At 41.8% G+C, this 18,153-nt stretch overlaps 1 protein-coding gene across 2 annotated transcripts in view; it reads left to right on the top strand.

Moving 5' to 3' along the window:
• Positions 1-18,153, top strand: part of sdk1 (sidekick cell adhesion molecule 1) — a 577,103-nt gene that overhangs the window by 552,089 nt on the left and 6,861 nt on the right. For both annotated transcript variants that reach the window (XM_033041133.1, XM_033041132.1), the window contains 4 exons: positions 2,682-2,819; positions 4,028-4,189; positions 10,536-10,661; positions 13,810-13,974. In XM_033041133.1, coding sequence (XP_032897024.1) covers positions 2,682-2,819; positions 4,028-4,189; positions 10,536-10,661; positions 13,810-13,974 — 591 coding nt within the window. The remainder of the gene's footprint in view (positions 1-2,681; positions 2,820-4,027; positions 4,190-10,535; positions 10,662-13,809; positions 13,975-18,153) is intronic.

The following is an 18,153-nucleotide window of genomic DNA, read 5'->3' as shown; positions in this document are numbered from 1 at the left end:
ACATCTTTGGAAGATGTCTCAACTGTTTTGAAATTGTGCTGCGCTGAATGAGAGGATTTCAGATTCATTGACCATTGCCTGCTAAATTAGCTGATCTCAGCTGATCAATTTGAAAGCACCACTCTCAACATCCTTTCAGTAAAAGGAGAGGCAGAGCACAGCTCCTGATTATTTCCAGCAACCCCTGCTGGAAGGTAAATATTGATGTGTGTTGAGCTCAGCTGCGATTTGACCCATAATAAGTTGTGCTCACACTGTTGTAGACCATGTGTGAAATGTAACCATCTGTATTTGAAACTGGGGGATTGTTAACACTTGCAGATATTGGAGTCGTGACTGAGATTCATAGACAGAACAGCACTGAAATAGAGTCCTACATGCACTATTCTTCCCATTTCAATTCTCGTCCTTGTAAGCTAGTTTCTTATACATACTGGTAAAAGGAACCTGACTGACATATTCACAACTGCGAACAGTTTATAGAGAGCACTTTCAAATCAATAAGGATGACGTGAGCAAGAAAAATCTTATTATATTTGTAATAGCATATTCTGGTGAGGAATTATAATTGTGTCTCAATTTGTAATAACATTGTCCAAGAGTCAGAATTTTCTTATCTTTCCCTCCGCTGGGATAATACGAATATTCGCTACAAATAGATTGAGAGTGAGATTCTCTGAGGTGGTGCCAAGACTGGAGAAATTCAATCTGGATTGTTTCGGGTGGGGAAGCTAAGGAGAGATTTAATCGAGCTATATAAAATGACGAGAGAACAGGAAGGATATGTTTCTCTTTGAGGGGATGTTTACAAAAGGGCGACACGGACGTAAATAATGGGTAGGTGGATTGGACAGAATCTAAACATATAAAAATCATACAAAGAGTGATTGTGATCTGGGAAACTCTCTGTCTCAAATGGCAGTGGAGACAGATACCCTCACAACAGTCAAAGTCCATCTCGATGAGCAGTTTAGTTTAGTTTAGAGATATAGCACAGAAACATGCCCTTCGGCCCACTGAGCCCGTGCCGACCAGCAATCCCAGCACTAACACTCTCCGACACACTAGGGACAATTTACATTTATACCAAGCCTATTGATCTACAAACCTGTATGTCTTTGGAGTGTGGGAGGAAAGCGAAGATCTTGGAGAAAGGCCACGCAGAGAACGTACAAACTCCGTATAGACAGTCAGGATCGAACCTGGGTCTCTGCCGCTGTAAGGCAGCAACTCTACTGCTGCACCACCATCCCGCCGTTCATCTACTGTAAACAATCAGACTAAATTGGGAACTTCATTTAGTCTGAACAGCACATGTTTGGCTTCCAGGACATAGTTGATCAATTGGCCTAATTTTAAACTGTAAGTTCCATGTAACAGTCAAAATGAAATGATGAAAATTGGAAATAGTTCATCTACTATTGTGTAACGTTCTCCAACGTAAGTGTAACAACTGAAAAACGATCTGTTCAGAATTGTCACGCTCTAATGAGAATCTGATGTTTATTTTGTTGATTTTTAGCCAAAAGTGCATTGCATGAAGAAAGCTATTTGGTGTATAAGTTTATTGCTTTCAAAATACAATCTTTAAAAGTGTCTTATTTAATCGCTGAGGGAGATGAACACAGATTAAACGTCGAGCACAAAGTATCAGGCTTTGCAGATTTTTGAAGTTGAAAATGTGCTCCTGGAAAAGCATGAAAAATGTGTTGGTGTTGTGACGTGACCAGAATATGCTTGTTATCATCTTCCACTCCAGATAAAAACATTTTTAATTAAATAACTTTGGAAAGAAAAAGAGAGCATGGTGAACTTCAATTTCCAGGCACTTTTCTCTGCCATAAAGAATCTATCCCGGCAAACTGAATCCGTCACCCACTACTTCTCTCCAGAGATGCTGCATGTGTTACTCCAGTTTATTGTGTCTATCTTCAGTACTATAGGCGACAGACTGTCGTACAGGATACAACAAATTTTCAAAATATTGTTAATGGTTCCTTCAAAGTTGTATGACTATGATCATTCAGACTGCTGTACATACATTGGTGAATGTTGAGGAAGGAACAGCAGATGCTGGTTTATACCAAAGATAGACACAAAATTCAGTCTGAATTTCTAATTGAAGTAAGAATTTCATTGTTCTATCTGGGACATATGACTTGACTCTCTGGACTCTCTTGACTCACTTGAAAGGCCTGTCCCACTGTACGAGGTAATTCAAGAGTTCCCCCGAGTTTCCTCTGATTCGAACTCAGAGAATTACAGTAATAGCCGCTCGTAGGTACTCAGGGCTCTCGTGAACATTTTTCACCACGTTCAAAAAACGTCACGAGCTTACCGCGTTTCCCGAGTACCTGCTGTTAGCGTTACGAGCCGCTAAGAGACGTCCCGAGCTCCGATGTACCCGCTACGTACATTCTACGTGCTCACCAAGAGTTTGATTTTTTTTTTTTACTTGGGAGAGCTCTTGGGTAAACTCGCTCAGGCCCTTCACTTGACTCTCTTGGTGAATGTTGATCCAGTTATTTATTGATGTCTATGCAAATTTACCAGTTTTTTTTTTTCTTCCATGGTGTATATTTTTCTCTAATTCTAAATGATACTGAAATCTTGAAGCTGAGCTTTAAATAGTAAATAATTAAAGCATTTAAAATTGTCTTTTTGTTTTCCTTTTACAACAGCTCCAAGTGCTCCCAGTTTCATTACGTTTACAGAAGTGACTACCACTACATTGAAAGTGTTGTGGGGAGAGCCAGCCATGCCCAATGGAGTTCTGAATGGATACCGACTGGTCTACGAGCCACTGGAATCTGTACAAGGTACAGAGAGGTCACTGAAACATCGCTCCTCACTGTAGAAATAAAAAAAGAAAATGCTAGATATAATTCAGCACTTAAGGCAGGATTTGTGGAAAGAGAAACAAAAGTTTCAGGTCAAAGGCCCTTTTGAAGTTGAAGAAAGTGTAGGGGAAGGCTGATGAGGACAAATGGAGTATGCCTAATAAGGTGAAGCTAGGGGCGGTGTGGGGATAGACTCTGGGTGAAATCATCCAGTCATAAGGTCATAAGTGATAGGAATAGAATTAGGCCATTCGGCCCATCAAATCTACTCCACCATTCAATCATGGCTGATCTATCTCTCCCTCCTAACCCCATTCATTCTCCTGCCTTCTCCCCATAACCTGTACTAATCAATAATCTATCTATCTCGGCCTTAAAAATATCCACTGACTTGACCTCCGCAGCGTTCCGTGGCAAATAATTCCACAGATTCACCACCCTCTGACTAAAGAAATGTCTCATCATCTCCTTCCTAAAAGAACTAACTTTAATTCTGAGGCTATGACCTCTAGTCCTAGACTCTCCCACTAGTGGAAACATCCTCTCCACATCCACTCTATTCAACCCTTTCGCAATTCTGTATGTTTCAATGAGGTCCCCCCTCATTCTTCTAAACTCCAGTGAGTGATAGGTTGGTATGGGCAGTTAGAGAGGGAACAGAGAGCAGTCCGAGATAAAACAAACAGTGTAAAAGCTGCAAGATCCAGGGTTGTAAGAAAAGCACAGATGGTGAGGTCTCACTCGGGGAGAGATACAAACAGCCAGTATCACAGGTATCAGAGGCCGGCTGCACAGTGGCTCAGCTGGTAGAGCTGCTGCCTCACAACACCAGAGTTCCTGGTTCGATCCTGATCTCGGGTACTGCCTCTGTGGAGTTTGCACATGGTACTGTCTCTGTGACCACATGAATTTCCTCCGGGTGCTCCGGTTTCTTCCCACATCCTGAAGATGTGCGGGTTGAAGGTTAATTGGCCCTCTGTAAATTGCTCCTAGTGTGGAGAAAGTGGGATAACATTGAACTAGTGTGATCTATAATTAGAATCCATATTTAAAAGTTGGCCTAGCACTTTATCAGCAGATTTAAATTACATTGTTGACCAATTTGTATATATTTCTTTGGTTCTCGATGTAGTCTGTGGAGCATTCATTCTGGAGCAGAGTCTTTTATTTTATTCCCATTTGTTCAGGTGTGAGTAAAGTGGTGACGGTTGATCTTCGAGGCAACAATCAGCGCTGGCTGAAGGTTCGGGATTTGTTTAAAGGAGTTCCCTACTGCTTTCATGTCCAAGCCAAAACCTATAGCTTTGGCCCTGAGATTAAGGCAAACGTTACACCAGGTCCAGAAGAAGGTAAGCTTTGAGTTGTGTTTTCTTGCAAATATTTGGATATTTGCAGATATTTGCTTCCAGATATTGCAAGGGAGAGCGGACACCTGATGATATTAAGAGCAGGCTCTTATATTACTTTTCTTGTTCAAGAGGACATAGGTTTAAGGTGAGGAGGAAAAGAACTAATAGGAACACAAGGGGCAACTATTTCACACAGAGGGTGGTGGGTATATGGAATGAACTGCCAGAGGAAGTAGTTGAGGCAAGTACTATAACAATGTTTAAAATACATCTCGGCAGATACATGGATAGGAAAGGTTTAGAGGGATATGGGCCAAACGCAGGCAGGTGAGACTAGTATAGATGGGGCATCTTAGTTGGCGTGGACAAGTTGGGTCAAAGGACTTGTTTCCGTGCTATGTGACTATTTCTCACGTGTTAACCAATCAAATTGATCGCTGACCGTGGAGCAGCATAGATAACAGCACTTCCACGCTGATTTGAAGGGGATCTAGGATTAGGGAGGGGTTCAAGCCTAGCTCTGGAGACCAGAAACTGGACAAGCAGGAAGCTTATCTATGATTGGGACAGCAGCACCTCAAGGATGGGGAAAGTGGAACTGCCTGGAAATTGAATGAGAGGTTTCTGTAATTGCACGGCAGGACAGGGATCACGGAGAATCTGTGGGACCCTCCGGGATAAATAGTAATGCAGTCGGCCATTACACTGTAGGCTGGTGAAACGGGGATCAGCCAAGACAAGCTATGCTGAGAGGCCGAAGTTGGAAGAAGAAAAGCTGAACATATGGTTGAATGACGAGTAGTTGCATTTCAACTTATTTTTCATTCATTCGTAATGTTCTATGTACCATCATGTTCTTGAACAATACAGAACACTAACCTCAGCAGATATGACCTACTGACTGTGGCTATGGTTGCACTACTGACTTTGGTTTGTGCACTACTATTATGGTTGTCTAATATTACGGTTATTGATTTATTGTGTTTTGATTATTATATATTTATCTGTGTGTAATTGTGTCTGTTAAACTGCTGCAAATAAGAATTTAATTATTCCATTGTCAGTACATATGACAATTAAACACTCTTGACTCTTGGAAATGCCTCGTGTTCCCATTCCTAACCCCTGGCAAACGTTAAATTTAAATCTGGCTCCAAGTCTGATTTAATTTTAACTCCAGCCTTTCTCCCTCACTACCCCTATATTCAGACATCAAATCTGGGTCTGCTTTCTCACCAAGAACTTTCTGCTCCATCTCTAACCACGAACAGTTCTGCATCATGGACTCCCACCTGATCACCCCTATCCAATATCAGCTGTCCTCCAACCACTGTCTGTGTCTTTCCACGACAACCATCTGAAGCCCAAGAGAATCCATCAACTCCTCCGCAGCTGTTAACCAAAGAATCCTCTCAATAAGTACCTGCTTCCTCCTCTGTCGGGCATCTCACCCTGGACCAACGTTCCCTCTGCCTCAGCAGTTATCCCCTTCCCAGCAATGGCAATCCCCTTCCCATCAAGCACCGCCATCCCTCCCCATCAGCAATCATCCGCACCCTCCAACTATCATCTCCTTCCCTCTATTCTTCCTTTGCCTCCGATCATGTTCCCCTTCCTTCCTTTCCCTCCGACCTTAGTCTCCTTCACCTCTGATCTCTGCCGCCTCGCCTTCCTCGCTTCATGCGCTCCTCCCACCCTTCCCTCGACTACAGCCCACCACTCCTGGACCTTTTCCTTTCCCCCTGACTGTCATCCCCACTGCCCTGTCCCCCATTATCATTACTGCTCCTCCATCAAACACTTGTTCCTCACATGAAGAACCATTGGCTCAACGTAACCACCAACTGCTCCACACACCATGCACCAACTTCTCCGCCAACTACACTCCAAGATGCTCAAGGGCCCACTCCACTTCCATTGGCCACCATCTGCTCTTCCCTGACAATATTTGCTTCATCCATCCCACCACCTCTGCCCTACCCCCAGCATCCCCACTATCACATTCCCACCCTCCTTCCATACTGCTATCCTTTTAGTTTAGTTTAGAGATACAGAGCGGATACAGGCCCTTCGGCCCACCGAGTCCGCACCGACCAGCGATCCCCGCACACTAACACTATCCTACACACACGAGGGACAATTTACATTTATACCAAGCCGATTAACCTACAAACCTGTACGTCTTTGGAGTGTGGGAGGAAACCAAAGATCTCAGAGAAAATCAATGCAGGTCACGGGGAGAACGTACAAACTCCGTACAGAAAGCACCCGTAGATACGATCTCTAGCGCTGCACGGCAACTACTCCACCGCTGCGCCACCGTGCTGCCTCTTTTAGGATATCCTCTTTCAGGATATTCAGAAAATCCACTTGAAAAAGGTGTCCCATCACACACTCGCAATCCAATTGGCAACACTGCAGTTTAAAATCCCACAAAGTGCCCAGGTGGAAAAGGATTAGGGCTACTGTTGGATGATCATCACATATTGGAAGTTTCAGGGTTGTTTTCCTCACTGACGGACGCCTTGCAGACCATTAAAATAAAGCTGCTTTTAAAAATGTTGAAACAGCAGGAATGCAAATATTGCAATTGGGTGAAAAATATTGATTCAGTTTAATTACATGCTAATATTTGTTAAAAAAATAAGCAGCGAGGCTTTGCCGGAAGTAATTGGGACTTTTGGTTTATTTATAAATTCATTTGAATTCAACCTGGTCCCAAGTAGATGGTTTGTGCTTTTAATTTTAATTTTTTTCCCTGTCCTAATATAACATCAAACTAAGAACTAGTAGCGCCTTGAATTGAAATAAAAAGTTACCAGAGGCGAAGGATTGTTTGTTTACCACCTGAGCCCCAGGTTTTGCATAAACAAAGCCAACTGTAAGGATTTTGTAAGTAAAGCATTGAACCCAAAGTCAAAGCTGTCATATATTATTTAATATTACCTGCAGCACGGTACCCCCATTGTGGTAAAGTCTTTGTCTTGCTGCTCCGCACCAAATATTGGCAGAGGAGTAGAGATGATAATAACTACCACCCGGACATGGCAGAAACAAGGCATCACGTTCAGCATGGACATTGTGGCTGAATAGTCTGTTCCTGTGCAGTTCTAAGGCCAGCACCTAACATACTTACTCCCTATATGTTGCTTAATTAAGCTTAATTTCATTCTGTTTTTACATGGTAAGAGATATTAGTGTAAGAAACGGCAGAACATCTTCAGCTAATATTATTGAGTTGGAGTAGGTGTGCAGAAAACATTTGCAAATTTCAATATTAAGTGCTAGAGTAACTCAACAAAAAGCGACACACAATGCTGGAATAATTCAGCGGGTGAGGCAGCATCTCTGGAGAACATGGACAGGCAATGTTTTGAGTTGGAACCTTTTTTCAGTCTGTAGAAGAAGGGTCACGACCCAAAACGTGACCTATCCATGTTCTCCGGAGATGCTACCTGACCCGTTGAGTTATTCCAGCATTATGTGGCGTTTTTGTTCCTTGTGTCTGCATTTACAATGTTGTCATCATTTGCATAAAGAGGTAACACTCATCCAACTGAGTTTTAGAAATCAGCATTGCCACCCAATTAATGAATGGGGTGGGGAAGGGAGAGGTCAGATATTTGTTTTTAATTCTATATTTCAAATTTTAAATATAGAATAGATATGTTTTCAATTTTTTGGAAGAGGAATTTGGACACTTGTAAATGGATTGCAAAGTATCTATAGTCCACATAATTATCTGATAGAATAGAGATTGTAACGTCACAGAAAAAAAACACTAATCCAGTCCCACATGATCCTTGTTTCAACAGCACATCTAAGAAACATATTTCCACAGAGGAATCTAACGTACAATGTTTATGCTGTGACTGGTACTTTACTTCCGAGACATTTGCTACCATGGTAAATGTTGCCATGACAATTTATCATTCAATCCATAAACAGCTTCTCCTTCATGTGCATAGGCATGTCCCACCTGCACAGAGCAGCTCAAAGACTACGGGAATTTGTTGTGCATAGAACTGGAAAAACTTTTACTAATGAAGTTTTTTGAGATGATCGTAATTTTTTTTTAACATAACCCTCTACTGCAACAACTTGCATTTGCATTGAGCTTCTAACATGGTAAATGCTTAACTGAAGCATTATTAAACAGGAAACGCTGGGTAAATGGTGAGTGGGTTGGGAGTTGGGGGCAACGATTGAAAGCAAAGTCATATTTATAAAGGGTGGCACGGTGGCACTGGAGACCCGGGTTCGATCCCGACTACGGGTGCTGCCTGTACAGAGTTTGTACATTCTCCCTGTGACCGCGTGGGTTTTCTTCGGTTTCCTCCCACACTCCAAAGACGTACAGGTTTGTGAGTTGATTGGCTTGGTATAATTGTAAATTGTCCCTAGTGTGTAGGATAGTGCGGGGATCGCTGGTCGGTGGGGACTTGGAGGGCCGAAGGGCTTGTTTCCACGGTGTATCTCCAAACTAAACTAAACTAAAGGATCAAACAATGTAAACTAGTCAGGAGTGCCTTAGAAATATCAAGACAAGAGATAACAAAGGCATGGATGAAGATTTCATCTATGACACCTTTCATTTTGACTTCAGTGTTGTTGGCTCAGGCAGTGCCTCGGGCTCAGCCGGCAAACAACCAGTGCTTTACCTCAGTTTAATCTTATTCATTTCAACTCAATGTACAAGTTCTCAGTTTGATGTTACATGAGGACAGGAGAATAAATTGTGGTAGAAAATGCAGATAAACTACTCGAGACCCAGGTTGAATTCAACTGAATTGATAAATAAACCTGCAGTCCATATTACATCTCACAAAGCTTGCATGTTTATTTGAACAAATATTAGCAAGTTATTAAATTTCACAAAGGAGGAAGTAGGATGGACTATGAAGTGGAATTATATACTTTTGGTTTCAAAAGATGAATGTAGTTGGATCATCATCTTTCGATCATTCATGAATTACATCCCAAATTCAATAAATAAGTGTCACTGTTGGTTAATAATTAATTACATCAGCATCTTAAAAACATTGCCATATTTTAACCAAGCTTATTTTTCTTTAGCCTAAACCACCTTCACAGGGAGGCAAGGGTGGGAAATAAACACTGTTGACACCAGCACAAGCTTGGAACCGAGAAATGAATACATAATTAAAAGGTTGCCAAGGCTTCATGCTTGGCATCATCATAGGTGCTTCACTCCAATCCCGTATGCTGAAGTTTAGCCGTGTTGAAATCAAGGCTGTGTCCCTTGAGTAAGTGATGGGAAATGTGTAAATAAGTCTGAAATAAATGCCTGTGGCAGACAAGACCTGTGTTTTGTCAGAGTCGAAGCTTGATAATGACAGTGAAAAGCAACAGAAGGGAGACTAATGATGCAGTGAATGTGAGAGAGACATTTTTGGGTGAAATGGTCCCATGAACGTTGCTTACACTGGTGAATGGTAGTTGGTAAAGGATTCACCCAGGTGACACCTTCAGCAGAGCTTTGCAGGCTTCCATCTCCTGTATTCACCCCCAAGGCATCGACATGAAGCCCTTGCAAGGAATAAACAGTGTGATGTGCGGCAAACAGTGAGACCAGAGCTGGTCTGTACAACTCACAGATCACTCCCATTCTTGTTCGTTAAATAAATTAAGAAAAAAAATGGTGGCAGCTACTTGCTAACTAGTTGAGGAATTATCATAGATAGTCATAGAGTGATACCATGTGGAAACGGGCCCTTTGGCCCAACTTTCCCACACTGGCCAACATGTCTCAGCTACATTAGTCCCACCTGCCTGCGCTTGGTCCATACCCTCCACAACTATCCTATCCATGTACCTGTCTACATGGTTGCATTGATAAGGTTGTATCGTGCATAATCAGACCCTCGGCACAAAATAGAGGATGTTATAAAGCTGTCATCTCTGGATAAGGGAAGGCAGGGACTGCAAAAGCAATGTGTATGATTGGAGGCACAATAACGTTCTGTCACGCCGTATACTTGTATACTATTAATAGGTGGAGATGCAAGGAATTGAAGTGCTGGAATGTTGAGCAAAACACAGAATGCAGGAATAACTCGGCAGGTCAGGCAGCATCTGTAGAGGGATTAAATAGGCAATCTTTTGGGCCGGGACCCTTCTTCAGCCTCTGTCTCAAGAAAGGTTCCCACCCGAGCCATTGCCTCTCCATTCCCTACGCAGATGCTGCTTGACCCGTTGAGTTACATCAGCACTTTGTGTTTTCCACTAAAACACATAATACGGCTATCATTACAATGTGCTCTACTATTTCAGAAGAGTGTTGCCTTTTCTCCTTTAATAATGGAAGACGTGATATGTTGCACAGGTTCCCCAGGTCCCCCTCTGAACCCTTCCATTAGTGAAACTTCAGCTGTTGTCACAATTCATTGGGCACGAGGTGTGCCTGGAGATGGACCTATAAAAGGCTACGTCATCGAGGCAAGACCATCAGGTGAGCAAGCTGCTGGTGTGGCCTTCTCAGAATATAGACCGTGCCTCATATGCTTCATTGTGTGCCTCCAAATAATGCAATTCTGACGCTTTTCAATGCAATATAGAAATGGAATTAAAAAAGAACAAATTTGATTTTAAAAATTTGATTATTTTGGTTTATTTTTCTAAATTCTCCTGCTCGTCAAATCCATACTCTCTGTTCCTTTTGTGATTCTATTTAAGAAAATGAAACTTCTGAACGTCATTCGCTAACACGATAGCTCTATAATAATGTTATTTTTAGATGTTATAAAAAATAAATGTACTCCATACCTGCAGAAAAAAAGCACTGCTCTCTTCACAGAGGCTTAGCCAACAATGGGTTAGTGGGAGCAAGGAAATGAGTGAACAGAACTTGATGTAGGGGAGAAAATGTAGAAACAAGGAACTGCAGATGCTGGTTAATACACTAAAGGACACGAGGTGCTGGAGTAACTCAGCGGGTCAGGCAGGATCTCTGGAGAACATGGACAGGTGACGATTCACGATGTGCTGGAGTAACTGCAGGTCAGGCCGCATCTGTGGAGAACATGGATAGGTGACGTTTCTGGTCGGTTCTTTGTTCAACAAAATTAACAGATCCGAAGATTGTAAGGTTGTCAGATAACCATTGGAACAGTCACTTTGGGGATCATGGAGGAATGGTTGGCAGCACAATGACACAGCCTCTGTTTCACATCGTCAGTGATCCGGGTTCGATCCTGACCTCGGGTGTTGTCAATGTGGAGTTTGCATGTTGGCTGAAGGGCTTGTTTCTGTGCTGCAGAGTTGCTTCCTCAGAGCGCCGGAGACCTGAGTTCAATCCTGACCTCGGGTGCTGTCGGTGTGTGGAGTTTGCGCGTTCTCCCAGTGACTGCGTGGGTTTCATCCGGGTGCACTGGTTTCCTCCCACATCCCAAAGACATGCCGGTTAGTAGGCTAATTGGCAGCTGTAAATTTCCCCGAGTGTGCAGGTGAGAAAGTTAGGGACGACAGATGGCACAATGGGCTAAGTGTTTGGCTGGCGACCGGAAGGTAGCCGGTTCGAATCCCGCTTGGAGTGCATACTGTTGTTGTGTCCTTGGGCAAGACACTCATAGATACATAGATATATAGAAAATAGGTGCAGGAGTAGGCCATTCGGCCCTTCGAGCCTGCACCGCCATTCAATATGATCATGGCTGATCATCCAACTCAGTATCCCGTACCTGCCTTCTCTCCATACCTCCTGATCCATTTAGCCACAAGGGCCACATCTAACTCCCTCTTAAATATAGCCAATGAACTGGCCTCAACTACCCTCTGTGGCAGAGAGTTCCAGAGATTCACCACTCTCTGTGTGAAAAAGTTTCTTCTCATCTCGGTCCTAAAGGATTTCCCCCTTATCCTTAAGCTGTGACCCCTTGTCCTGGACTTCCCCAACATCGGGAACAATCTTCCTGCATCTAGCCTGTCCAACCCCATAATAATTTTGTACGTTTCTATAAGATCCCCTCTCAATCTCCTAAATTCTAGCGAGTATAAGCCAAGTCTACCCAGTCTTTCTTCATATGAAAGTCCTGACATCCCAGGAATCAGTCTCGTGAACCTTCTCTGCACTCCCTCTATGGCTATAATGTCCTTCCTCAGATTTGGAGACCAAAACTGTACACAATACTCCAGGTGTGGTCTCACCAAGACCCTGTACAACTGCAGTAGAACCTCCCTGCTCCTATACTCAAATCCTTTTGCTATGAAAGCTAACATACCATTCGCTTTCTTCACTGCCTGCTGCACCTGCATGCCTACTTTCAATGACTGGTGTACCATGACACCCAGGTCTCGCTGCATCTCCCCTTTTCCTAATCGGCCACCATTTAGATAATAGTCTGCTTTCCTGTTTTTGCCACCAAAGTGGATAACCTCACATTTATCCACATTATACTGCATCTGCCAAACATTTGACCACTCACCCAGCCTATCCAAGTCACCTTGCAGTCTCCTAGCATCCTCCTCACAGCTAACACTGCCCCCCAGCTTAGTGTCATCCGCAAACTTGGAGATGTTGCCTTCAATTCCCTCATCCAGATCATTAATATAAATTGTAAATAGCTGGGGTCCCAGCACTGAGCCTTGCGGTACCCCACTAGTCACTGCCTGCCATTGTGAAAAGGACCCGTTTACTCCTACTCTTTGCTTCCTGTTTGCCAGCCAGTTCTCTATCCACATCAATACTGAACCCCCAATACCGTGTGCTTTAAGTTTGTATACTAATCTCTTATGTGGGACCATGTCGAAAGCCTTCTGAAAGTCCAGATACAACACATCCACTGGTTCTCCCCTATCCACTCTACTAGTTACATCCTCGAAAAATTCTATAAGATTCGTCAGACATGATTTACCTTTCGTAAATCCATGCTGACTTTGTTCAATGATTTCACCATTTTCCAAATGTGCTGCTATCCCATCTTTAATAACTGACTCTAGCAGTTTCCCCACTACCGATGTTAGACTAACTGGTCTGTAATTCCCCCTTTTCTCTCTCCCTCCCTTCTTAAAAAGTGGGGTTACGTTTGCTACCCTCCAATCCTCAGGAACTACTCCAGAATCTAAAGAGTTTTGAAAACTTCACTTCACCCACCTTTGCCTGTGTGTGAATGTGTGTGAGTGATTGGTGGTGGTCGGAGGGGCCGTAGGCACAGATTAGCAGCCACGCTTCCGTCAGTCTGCCCCAGGGCAGCTGTGGCTACAGAAGTAGCTCACCACCACCGAGTGTGACTGAGGAGTGTATGAATAATGCGATGTAAAGCGCCTTGAGTATTCTAGAAAGGCGCTATATAAATCCCATCCATTAAAGTAGGATCATATAAAATCGATGGTCAGCGTAGACTTGGTGGGCTGAAGGGCCTGTTTCCATGCTGTACCTTTCAATGATTCAATGAAAGAGAATTCAAGCAATACATTGTCTGAAGTGGAACACAGTGAAAGTAGAGAGATCTGAGAACGTAGTGTCCTTCGGCTCAAATTACAAATCGTAAGAGTGTCAAAATTGAGCTGAAAATAAAAAGCAAAAACATTTAAATATTTTTGTTCCAGAGTATCTGTTTTATAATGTTTGCTTGTTTTCACCTGAATGGTTTCTCATTTAGATGAAGGATTGTGGGATACCTTTGAAAAGGACATTCCAAGTGATGCAATATCACACATGGTTAAGCGGGACAAGCTAAAACAAGGAGTGAGCTACGAATTTCGGGTCATTGCTGTCAATCAGTTTGGATACGGTGAACCAAGTACTCCGTCCATCGTGAGATCAGGTAATTCACTTTATGTTCTAGTGACTACTCTTCCAAATAACTCTTCACTGTTAAAAAAATTGATTCACATGAGTGTTTGAAACATAGAGTCATACAGGCCGTTGAGCCCATCTCCCCCAAGATGCCGCATCAAAACTACCCCTATTTACATGTGTTTGATACACATCCCTCTAAACGTTTCCTATTCATGTACATGTCCAAATATCCTTTAAATTTGTTAAAGTACCTGCCTCATCTACTTGTATAGGAAGTAACTGCAGACGCTGGTTTAAACCGAAGAAGTGTCTCGACCCGAAACGTCACCCATTCCTTCTCTCCAGAGATGCTGCCTGTCCCGCTGAATTACTCCAGCATTTTGTGTCTGCTTTCTGTGGCAGCTTATTCCATATACCCACCACACTTTTGTGAAAAAGCTGTTCCTCAGCTTCCTCACCTTAAACATGCACTCCCATTCTATGTTCTCCTACCCTAGGAAAATGAGTCTGTACATTCACCCTGTCTAATCTCCTTGTGATTTTATACACTTTAGACCTCTACACTCAAGAAATAACTTCCTAGCCCACCCTACCTCTCCCCAAAGCTCAGGCTTTCTACTCATGGAAACATCTTCGTAAATCTTCTCTGCACTCTTTCCAAAAATACTCCTGAAAGCCCTTTTCCTGGAGCTTTTCAGATCCACTTAGGACTAGTTTTACTTGTTGAGTCAAGGAAATGTCTTAATTGGATTTTATATAATTTAAATATGTCCCACTCTTCTTATTCAACGTCATTTGAAGAGAATGTGTAAGTGCAGAAACTGTTTGACTTAAACAAAGTTCCAGCTACCCGTAGGATAGAAATGAAGCTGTTGGCAGGATTACTGGACCACTGATCTTAGAACAGAACGGAGACGACAGTTGAAGGGGAAAAGGTGGGGAAATATAATGTGGGAGCTGTGGGAAATGTAATAATTAGCTTGTCAAATAGCATTCTTTGGAAGCAGAATTGTGTTTTCTACGTGGTCTCAAATTAAATTACATCTCAAACCAGCGTGAAAGCATTGAAAAGAGAGGGGGGCCTAAGCAGTGAACCATATTGAAACTAACAACATAGGAATGAGTAGACAAGAGAGTACAAGAAGGTAGAAACTCAATTATAGAACAGGAGTCCAAGTGTTATGATTCTCAACTGTGTATAAAATAGATTAAGGAGGTGATCGTGTACTGAAGGCTACAAGAAAAAGAGGTTTTGTTTCATCCAAGACCAAGGTCTTAGTGAGAAGAATGTTTCGGCAGTTACAACGACTGTGAACCAGTAAATAGGCAGGAGGGTTCAGTTGAAAAAGGTAATATAAATTCTAATTCAGGAGCCAACTAAAGGAAGGAAGGTAAAGTATAGTTACTGTCAGAGCCGTGCTTCAGGCTGTGGAGATAGAGGGGGAATAAAAGATGTATAGTAATTGCATCAGAGGAAGGATATGTGTGAGTGAAACTATAGAGCAAAAGGACAGGCAAAGGTGTGCAGCTTATGTGAGCATTGTTTATACAAATGCACACCGTGTAAGCAATAAATCAAATGAATTACAGGGGCAGATTCTACTTAGTGGGTAAAATGTAGTAGTCATTACTCACACATGACAGTTATTACCAAGATATGGTTGCATGACAAGACAAGGAACTGAATGTACCAGGTTATAATGTCTACAAGGGAAACTGGCAGTCAGGAAGCTTCAATGATTTAAGACAAAATTATTTCAGTGCTCAGAAAGGATAATGCAAGGGATTTTAACAAGTAGACAGTGGCAACTGTATGAGCAAAATTATAAAATAAATAGCATTTAACACAGCGGCGTAAGTCATGACATCGCCTCCCTTAAGGTAGAATACGTAGGTAAGATTAGATAAGTACATGAGAATAGCAAAGTGGTTTAATTGCGAGATTCTATCTTTCATATAAATTGAGATAATAGACCAGATTGTGTCAGAAAGATAGTGAACCTTGAGTGTGTTGAGGATAGTTTCTTGCAGCAGTAAGTCCTAGAAACATAGAAAATAGGTGCAGGAGTAGGCCATTCGGCCCTTCGTTCAATATGATCATGGCTGATCATCCAAAATCAGTACCCCGTTTCTGCTTTCACCCCATATCCCTTGATTCCGTTAGCACTAAGTGCTATATCTAACTCTCTCTTGAGAGAACCAACAAGAAACAGACTATAATGGACAAAGAGTCAGCTTTAATTAATATTTTGCTGTTTGTATTGAATTGAAAGAGACAGCATGGAAACAGGCTCTTCACCGATCATCACTGAGACCACACCGATCATCACATGACTTCTTTGTTATCCCATTTTTACATCCACTTCTGACACATTAGGGACAATTTTACAGAGGCCAATTAACTTACAAACCCACACATCTTTGGGATGTGGGAGGAAATCGGAGCAGCAGAGAACCCATGCAGTCACAGAGACAACGTGCAAACTCCACACAGACAACACCCGAGGTCAGGATTAAACAGTCTCTGGCATTGTGAGGCAGCAGCTCTACCAACTGCATCACTGTAAACACTAATCTGTAAACATTTGTCTAATACAGATTGTGATATTCATGTTCAACATAATGTTTGAAAGGGAGAAACAAGATTGTGGCCACGATTCCACATTTCAGTGACTTCAAACTGACTGACCACATTAAACTGGGAGCAATTAACAATGGGTAAATCAACAGCTGAAGAAACCATTAATATGGTTCAAAACTAGTTTACACCCTGCAAAGACGGGTCTTTTTGCCAAAGAGAAAGGCAAGGATACAAGATGAGGAAAAGAAAGAATAGAATTGAATATGACATATAAAGTTGCTGATGATAACAACAAGGAGAGATAAAACAAATAAAAAGCTGAACAAAATGGATTTTAAGAATATCAAAAAGGAAATGGTTCACAAAGTAAGTGAATAGGTAAAAAATAGCAAATGAATTTTAATGTGTAAGAGTGCAAGATAATTCACCCACTATACTGAAAGATTGACCAGAATCCCTTCTAAGTGGTGAAAAGCTAAATTCAGTAGAGTTACGGGTCTGCATCATTATTAAATGCCCTAGTTAGGAATGAAAAATAATCAAGAAGGCTAATGGAGTCTTTATGTTTAGAGAACTAGAGTAGAGGTCATGCTGCTGATATACATAATCCTCGTTCAGTTCTGGACATCATACGTTAGGAAGATTTTAATGAACCCTGAATTTTCTTCAGTAATTTCTCTAACACTGATGTAAGGATCACTGGCCTTTTAATTTTCTACCTCACCACAGCAATCCCTCTTAAATAAAGCAATAACATTGGTTATCACGTTTACTTGTGACTGTTCACTCAGGCTGGTATAATCTAATTTCACCCAGTAATAATAATAATGATAATAAACTTTATTACGGACTCAAGGTCCAGACAAGGGGCAACATTACATTAAAAATGCATTGCATATCAAATATCATAAATACATATAAAATCTTGGTATATCACTTATAAAAACATCATAATTTATATATTTAAAAAAAACCCCATAATACTTAAGTTAAAAATCCAGATTAAAGGATGATCAATGTCCTACAACGAGACAACGATACCAGTGTCTCCACAGCTGGGATTCGTAGCATGTAGTGCTAACCCTTATGTTTGACAAGGCCACAATAAGCACATTTTTAGTCATTTATCCTGCAAATGAATTTATACATGTGGTGTCTTAGGATAGCTTCTAAAGTACTGACTCCTGCAGCCACAAACATATTACTGGCACTACACCATCTAGGTTGCCTTAGCAGTGTTCTCATGGCATCGTTATATGCCACCTTTAGTCTCTGCATACTTGTCTTTAAATAGTTCGACCACAGGTGCGCAGTGTAGAGTGGTGTGCAGTATGCTCTAAATAGCGACATCTTCACCACATCTGCACACGCACCAAATTTACGCAAGAGAATATTCGCCTGTACATACAGCATGCGTTGTTGCCTATAAATATCCTCATCATCTGTCATTTGTTCTGTAATAATATGCCCTAGATATATTATCTTATTAGACACTAAGATTATTGTCAGACAATTTAAAATCAGGATATCTTAGACATTTATTCTCTTTGGTTCTACAAATCATAACAGCACTCTTACTAGCATTATATTTAATGTCATGTTCCACACCATACACAGAACATA

This window comes from Amblyraja radiata, chromosome 22 (genome assembly GCF_010909765.2).
Source record: "Amblyraja radiata isolate CabotCenter1 chromosome 22, sAmbRad1.1.pri, whole genome shotgun sequence".
Taxonomy (NCBI): domain Eukaryota; kingdom Metazoa; phylum Chordata; class Chondrichthyes; order Rajiformes; family Rajidae; genus Amblyraja; species Amblyraja radiata.
Note: the sequence above shows the minus strand (reverse complement) of the source record. Positions and strands in the feature narration are given on the sequence as shown.